General features: G+C 38.5%; 1 protein-coding gene across 1 annotated transcript in view; it reads right to left on the bottom strand.

Annotated features, from left to right (window-relative positions):
* The window catches only part of LOC145778072 (uncharacterized), a 31,677-nt gene extending 27,297 nt beyond the window's left edge, over nucleotides 1-4,380 (bottom strand). Inside the window, exon 1 of the mRNA XM_082589481.1 lies at nucleotides 4,081-4,380. Within this exon, the coding sequence (XP_082445607.1) occupies nucleotides 4,081-4,183 (103 nt within the window). The 5' untranslated portion in view covers nucleotides 4,184-4,380. The remainder of the gene's footprint in view (nucleotides 1-4,080) is intronic.
* Nucleotides 4,381-8,987: the final 4,607 nt, after the last annotated feature.

The following is an 8,987-nucleotide window of genomic DNA, read 5'->3' on the forward strand; positions in this document are numbered from 1 at the left end:
CTTTGATCTCCGAGTAATAATTATAGGCAAGGTTAGTTATACTAAATTAGATTATACGGTAGGCTATTACAGCAAGATGCAATAAAATTTGTTAAGTTTGGGTATTACAGTAAGAAAGAAAAGACTCAAGGAAAATTCACTTTTGCTCACATGACACGCAAAAATAAACTTTTAAAAGAAAAAAGCCTGTGAAACTTTGCACAGCAGAAAATAGTAGCGTTGGTGTAGAAATTTTCCGACTCCTGCCCAGAGCATTGTGACGTAATAAGCCACACGACCTCGTTCGGTGGAAGTCAAGCAGTTATGTGACGTATTGACCAGCTACACCACGCTTTGACTCTTCAAGCGCAAGTCGTTGGCTGATGAAAGCCTTTCAGAGTGACTTTACTGAATTTTTAAAAAACCTTCTAAAACCGTAGTTATAGTTCTGAAATGACGAAGAATTATTATCAAGATAAAGTGATTAAGCATGACGATCGACGGCTAAAACTGGTTTGTCCGCCGTGAGACTTAATTTGTCCGCCGAGATAGCTGCTCCGACCGGACACGTTTGTCCGCCGTCAACAAAAACGAATTTCGAGGCCTGTAGGCTACTTCAAATTATTATATGCTGGTCACTTTGAACTTTAGCTCTTAATACGCATAGATACTAAACTGAGCAAACAGCAAACCGCACCTCGTTATTGACACTCCCAAAAAAAACAAAGCGGAAGAAATCAAGAAAAGCGTTTTTCAATCATTACTATGCTTCAACGGCACCATGCTATCGTTTATCAGCTACCGTACTTCTGTTTCTTTTGTTATCTTAGGAGCAGCGCTCTTGTTGCAACAGGTAGATCTTTTAATTGAGATCGATCCGCAATGAAGGTCAAATTAACGCAAATCTGAACTTAGAAACATTTGATTTAGGATTTTTTTTAAATAATTTGCGGGGGGGCAGCCACCCCGAGCCAAATTCACGGGGGGGCACCGCCCCCCGCCTCCCTGGAGTCGGCGCCTATGGCTCAAGCCCACACTCCAAGAGTCGAACCAACGCCGCTTCGTCTTGAAGTTTCTTTGTTCCAGAAGTGACGCGCTAACCAATTGAGCTATCAGGGCTATTAGCGCATCACTTCTGGAACGATGAAGCTTCAAGATCAAGCGGCGCTGGTTCGACTCTCGAGGTGTGCGCTTGACAAACACACGTTAAGGACTGCTCTCCATTCAGTGGCATCTAATGAATGGAATAAATCCACCGGTAACATGACTTCAACAATCGGAAACTTCACTCTGTCAATCTCAGTGACCGGGCCTGCGTCAGTGATTCAAAGCCTCTACAACAGGGGTGGGCAACATACGGCCCGGACACGGCCAGCAAACAGTTTCCAGTCTTTGCATGAAAATGTGGCCCGAGGCCACACTCTGCTGCAATCCCCCACTACTTGTTTACTACGTCAAATAATAGTGACTGTTAGTTATTCTTTGTTTTCGGTTTTTAGTCAAGTGACAAGCATGTTATGTTTCGTCATAAACGTGTCCTTCCATCCTTTTTCTTTGTCTTTTGTAAGAATCTCTTCCAGTCTCAAGCTCTACAGCTGGAATTGATTGATTTGCAGTGTGACTCTACCCTGAAAGAGATAGGCCTATTCCAATCTAAAAGCATTGACAAATTTTATGCATCACTGAATGAGTCCAAGCTTGCCAACCTGAGGCCAATTGGCCATGAAATTACTTGTTCTGTTCGGGTCTACATGCATTTGCGAGCAAACATTACAACATTACACTGTGACTATAACAAGACAAAGCTCGCTGCGATCCAATCTTACTGATGTTCACGTGCAGTCTTTGCTGACGGTTTCTACGTCAGACATGCAGCCAGAGTCCAGCAAAGAGCTTGTTGACGACTTTCATAGTCCACATTGCAGTCTTCGAAATTAGCCTCGGCAATCGGCAACTGCCGAGGCAGATGCATGAATGGCACATTAGCCTCGGCAATAAAAATGCCGAGGCCACACGAGCGCTTGTAAGGACCACAAGATCACAAAAATAACCCTAATTTTCTTAGACCACACCAGACTAGGAGGTTGATTCAATCTTACTATTGCTTGATGTTTTTATTTGGGTTACTTTCTACTTCGCTGACGCTTAGACACGTGCCCAGCTGGAAGAATTGAATCTTTTATAGAAATATCACCCTATTTGCATTGATTCAACGCCAGTAGACGTCAAATTATTGTAAGCATTTACTCCTTATCGCGCTTCGCTTTTCGTTATCTCGTCCAGCTGTATCAGAAACGATCGCGCCGCTTTCACAACAAACCACACAACATCAACAGACGTCGAATACATGTAAGTAATAGGTTAACGCGTTAACCTTTAGAGTGAGCTTTGTTAATTGCAGTTTGTGATAGATGTCTGGTTGCGCAACAACAATAGGTGCAATTTTATGCGCTGACAATGCTCATGTGAACTATAAAAAAAGTTTGCAACCTTATAAATACTGGCTTAATTGTTACGCAATAAGTTATTCTTTCATCGAATGCTTGTTCTTTACCACTGTCATTGCCAATATAAATCATGGTAAAGGAAGATACAGTTAAAAAGTGGAATTTACCTGCTTTAGGTTATGAAACAGAGGGGACAGCAGGAAAAGTTAGTGTAGTATTTTGCAAAATTGTAAAGAATTTTATGACGGAAACAAATCGGAATTAGAAAAGCTACGGGGCCCAGTTAAACAAGTAGTACAAAATTGGATAAATGGTACTTCGGCAGTAAAGAAAAGTAATGCTTCCGATCATATGACATCGCGCATTCATGAACGAGCAGTTTTGCATCTTCAAGCTTAAGCTTCAAGCGTCTTAAGAAATGACGCCGTCGTCGTCGTCATTGTTGTTACGCAATACAACCGGTCGGGAAAATTAAATCGATTTGTGCCGACTCGAACATTAAATCAACCCAAAATTAACATACTTCCCCCCCCCCGTGAGTTATTTAACATGAATTATCGTAACAGCGTGGGTATCGCGTTGTTCGCTTTATCGCTACTTTTGGTATTATTACATCACAACAAATCAAACAATGCGGTCTTGATAGACTACTCTATCATATTTTTCGCTTCTCGCTTTACATGTTGTGGTAGCCTACAATTTTTTCATAATAAACGTTCACAGCAATTGCCGAGGCAATTTCAACTTTTGCCGTTTGGCCTCGGCAACGTTTTTGCCGAAGTAGAAATATGCTAATTTCGAAGACTGACATTGTCTCAATGACTTGTCACAATGACTCTCAATGACTTACGGTATCAAAATGGACAAAATACTGAAATCTAATTCAATCTCTCTAAACACTAGAATAAGAATTTTACATGTGTACATTTGGTCAGTTCTGCTATATGGCTGTGAATCCTGGACTGTATGCCCGAAGATAGAGAAGAAGATCAACAGTGCTGAAAATTTGGTTCATTCGTAGAATGATGGGAGTTAACTGGATGGATAAAATCACTAACGAAGAAGTGTGGAGACGCTCTGGGTGCACCCCTGGTGTCCTCATCACAATTATCAAAAAAAGGCAAATGACATTTATCGGGTATGTCTAGTTGTCTACCGCAAACACGGAATTGAACACTCAGCAATGATGGGGCAATTTCCTGGTCAGAGGCACTGGGGACGTCCACGTTTGGAAATCTTCAAAAATCTTTCAACATGGACAAACCAAAATTTTGAAAACCTAATTAGAAGTATAGACAATCGATCGTTGTGGAGACTCACGGTAGCCGACGCCTTATTCAGGCATGGCCGATGATGATGATGATGAGGTAGATAAATACGCGATTAATGTAGCGATTCATGAATCCGGCCCGCCAAGTACTTCATTTTCCCATATCAGGCCCGCCGACTGGAGAAGTTGCCCGCCCCTGCTCTACAAGTATGCGAAACTGCTAGGATTAAGCTCTGCAAGAAGCTTTCCCAGTCCGAGGATAAAGATTCAATCAATCAATCAAAACAAAAAGCCTGAACTAAGCCGGGTTGATTGCAATGCAAAAAGCAACCACTGACATTAAATAAAAACTTTTTTACAACACCAAACAAATAAAACTCTTACCTCCTTTCCACAAGGTAACCAATAGAACCAGTTTGAAAACACAGATCCCCCAACTCATGGCCCTAAAAGTCAAGCTGAAATAATTTGGGAAATTTAAAGCCATATAATACAGATTTATTCTCTTTATGTGCTTACCAGTACACTAAAATTTCATTATTTCATATGTATAAATAAATCTCATATAAAACAAATCAACCTAAAACAAATGTTAATATGAAAAACCAGAGCAACAGTATGTACATTTCAAACCTAATTACACTTTACAGGGTGCTTGAGATATTAGCCAACTTGCCTGTTCCCTCATTTGCTGCCTGGCCAATCTGAAGTTATAATATAGAGCACCTTGCAAAAGGTGTCATAACAAGTCATTATTGGCAGTAAAGGTAGATATTTGCTACTTTGAAATAAGCGCGCTCCTGCTACCTCCTACCAATCAATAAAAAGTAACATGCTACTGCTACTCAGACAAAAAGTATTTATGCGCTACCAGAAAACTCTATTCAAGTACATTGTGAAGCCAATATAACCATGAAAACAAATGATATCAACTTCCAGTACATTTATTTACACTGCTATTTTAACGCAATTATAAAGAACAAGTTCCAGGCAAAAGCAGTGAGTGTTTAGGCTAGAGCAGGGTTACTCAACTAATCTTAACAAAGGTCCAGTTTGACAAGTTGAATATTTTACCATTCTCTATTACCATTTACCATTCTATACCATTCTATAAACTATTCTGCCAGAATGGTATCATTCTGGCAGAATAGTTTTTCCGCTTTCCACCTAAAAAAGTTATCCGTGAATAAGTGCGAGTCATAAAGAGCGACACGACATACCATCGAAAAATCTTAAATAAAACTATATTCCGCAACACGTGCCACTTAAATTTTGCATGCATCGGATTCAGTATTAAATTAACTTTCCAAGGATGTGCATCAATAGGTGGGCATTTGGAAGGAACGTCCAGCAGAACGGTTCAAAGATGGAGGATATTTTTACGATATTCAAGAAAATAATAGATTTTGCATAAAAAACACATCTCCGAACTTCTTCGAATAGAACTATATTTCGCAACACGTGCCACTTAAATTTTGCATGCATCGGATAGAGTATTAAATTACCTTTCCAGGCATGTGCTTCAATAGGTGGGCATTTAGGAGGAACATCCAGCAGAACGGTTCAAAGATGGAGGATATTTTTACGATATTCAAGAAAATAAAACGATTTTGCATAAAAAACACATCTCCGAACATCTTCGAATAGAACTATATTCCGCAACACGTGCCACTTAAATTTTGCATGCATCGGATTCAGTATTGAATTACCTTTCCAGGGATGTGCATCAATAGGTGGGCATTTGGGAGGAACGTCCAGCAGAACGGTTCAAAGATGGAGGAAATTTTTACGATATTCAAGAAAATAATACGATTTTGCATAAAAAACACAAAACACATCTCCAAACATCTTCGAATAAAACTTTATTCCGCAACACGTGCCAATTAAATTTTGCATGCATCGGATACAGTATTAAATTACCTTTCCAGGGATGTGCATCAATAGGTAGGCATTTGGGAGGAACGTCCAGCAGAACGGTTCAAAGATGGAGGATGTTTTTGCGATATTCAAGAAAATAATAGATTTTGCATAAAAACCACATCTCCAAACATCTTCGAATAGAACTATATTCCGCAACACGTGCCACTTAAATTTTGCATGCATCGGATTTAGTATTAAATTACCTTTCCAGGGATGTGCATCAATAGGTGGGCATTTGGGAGGAACGTCCAGCAGAACGTTTCAAATATGGAGAATATTTTTACGATATTCAAGAAAATAATACGATTTTGCATAAAAAACACATCTCCGAACCGAACATCTTCGAATAGAACTATATTCCGCAACACGTGCCACTTAAATTTTGCATGCATCGGATTCAATATTAAATTACCTTTCCAGGGATGTGCATCAATAGGTGGGCATTTGGGAGGAACGTTCAGCAGAACGGTTCAAATATGGAGGATTTTTTTACGATATTTAAGAAAATAATACATTTTGCATAAAAAACACATCTCCAAACATCTTCGAATAGAACAACATTCCGCAACACGTGCCACTTAAATTTTGCATGCATCGGATTTAGTATTAAATTACCTTTCCAGGGATGTGCATCAATAGGTGGGCATTTGGGAGGAACGTCCAGCAGAACGTTTCAAATATGGAGAATATTTTTACGATATTCAAGAAAATAATACGATTTTTGCATAAAAAACACATCTCCGAACCGAACATCTTCGAATAGAACTATATTCCGCAACACGTGCCACTTAAATTTTGCATGCATCGGATTCAATATTAAATTACCTTTCCAGGGATGTGCATCAATAGGTGGGCATTTGGGAGGAACGTCCAGCAGAATGGTTCAAAGATGGAGGATATATTTACGACATTCAAGAAAATAATACATTTTGCATAAAAAACACATCTCCAAACATCTTCGAATAGAATTATATTCTGCAACACGTGCCACTTAAATTTTGCATGCATCGGATTCAGTATTAAACTACCTTTCCAGAGATGTGCATCAATAGGTGGGCATTTGGGAGGAACGTCCAGCAGAACGGTTCAAAGATGGAGGATTTTTTTACGATATTCAAGAAAATAATAGATTTTGCATAAAAAACACATCTCCGAACATCTTCGAATAGAACAACATTTCGCAACACGTGCCACTTAAATTTTGCATGCATCGGATTCAGTATCAAATTACCTTTCCAGGGATGTGCATCAATAGGTGGGTATTTGGGAGAAATGTCTAGCAGAACGGTTCAAAGATGGAGGATATATTTACGATATTCAAGAAAGTAATACGACTTTTGCATAATTGACACTTTTCCAAACATCTTCGATTAGTACTATATTCCGCAACACGTGCTATTTAAATTTTGCATGCATCGGATTCAGTATTAAATTACCTTTCTAGAGATGTGCATCAATAGGTGGGCATTTGGGAGGAACGTCCAGCAGAACGGCCTAAAAATAGAGGATATTTTTACGATATTCAAGAAAATAATATAAATACATGTAGGCCTATTCGCAACCTTGTATTTTTTTTACCTTATCACTGTATGAAATGGATCGAACTAATTTGTCATTGAATTTCCAAACCGCGTATTTTTCGATGCAATAGCTGATATGATGGCCATTCTCCTTTCCCTCATCTAAATAAGCAATGACACTTTCGAGTTTATGGTTATATTCAAGTCCGTGTGCATCTTTAAGAGTTAAATTTTTTGTCTTTGTTATTTGGATTTGCACAGGCCAGTGTTTCTATAGCTAAACACAAAACTAGAGCTTTGGGTAAATGTAAAAAATTTGTATTTCTGGTATGAATCACCATTTTGCAATTATAACAAAGTGAGAGTTCTTTACTATTGAGAAACGTTTTAATATAAAGCTATAACAAATAATATTCACCTGAATAGAATCATACATTGGTAACATTAGTAAGACTTCTTCGCTTCTTTTCTCATCAAGCCTACTTTTTGTGCCACGCAAGAAATGCACTAACGAAATGTGACGTATTTCGATATGGATGTCACGTCACAGTGCTTCAATGAATATCGTAAAAATATCTTCTATTTTTGAACCGTTCTGCTGAACGTTCCTCCCAAATGCCCACCTATTGATGCACATCCCTGGAAAGGTAATTTAATACTTAATCCGATGCATGCAAAATTTAAGTGGCACGTGTTGCGGAATGTTGTTCTATTCGAAGATGTTCGGAGATGTGTTTTTTATGCAAAAATCGTATTATTTTCTTGAATATTATAAATGTATCGTCCATCTTTGAACCGTTCTGCTGGACGTTCCTCCCAAATGCCCACCTATTGATGCACATCTTTGGAAAGGTAATTTAATACTGAATCCGATGCATGCAAAATTTAAGTGGCACGTGTTGCGGAATATAGTTCTATTCGAAGATGTTTGGAGATGTGTTTTTTATGCAAAATGTATTATTTTCTTGAATATCGTAAATATATCCTCCATCTTTGAACCATTCTGCTGGACGTTCCTCCCAAATGCCCACTTATTGATGCACATCTCTGGAAAGGTAATATAATACTGAATCCGATGCATGCAAAATTTAAGTGGCACGTGTTGCGGAATAAAGTTTTATTTGAAGATGTTTGGAGATGTGTTTTTTATGCAAAATCGTATTGTTTTCTTAAATATTATAAATGTATCCTCTATATTTGAACCGTTCTGCTGGACGTTCCTTTTAAATGCCCACCTATTGATGCACATCTCTGGAAAGGTAATTTAATACTTAATCCGATGCATGCAAAATTTAAGTGGCACGTGTTGCGGAATGTTGTTCTATTCGAAGATGTTTGGAGATGTGGTCTTTATGCAAAATCTATTATTTTTTTGAATATCGTAAAAAAATCCTCCATTTTTGAACCGTTCTGCTGAACGTTCCTCCCAAATGCCCACCTATTGATGCACATCCCTGGAAAGGTAATTTAATATTGAATCCGATGCATGCAAAATTTAAGTGGCACGTGTTGCGGAATATAGTTCTATTCGAAGATGTTCGGTTCGGAGATGTGTTTTTTATGCAAAATCTATTATTTTCTTGAATATCGTAAAAATATTCTCCATATTTGAACCGTTCTGCTGGACGTTCCTCCCAAATGCCCACCTATTGATGCACATCCCTGGAAAGGTAATTTAATACTGAATCCGATGCATGCAAAATTTAAGTGGCACGTGTTGCGGAATATAGTTCTATTCGAAGATGTTTGGAGATGTGTTTTTATGCAAAATCTATTATTTTCTTGAATATCGTAAATATATCCTCCATCTTTGAACCATTCTTCTGGACGTTCCTCCCAAATGCCCACTTA

The sequence above is a fragment of the Aplidium turbinatum genome, chromosome 10 (assembly GCF_918807975.1).
Source record: "Aplidium turbinatum chromosome 10, kaAplTurb1.1, whole genome shotgun sequence".
Lineage (NCBI taxonomy): Eukaryota > Metazoa > Chordata > Ascidiacea > Aplousobranchia > Polyclinidae > Aplidium > Aplidium turbinatum.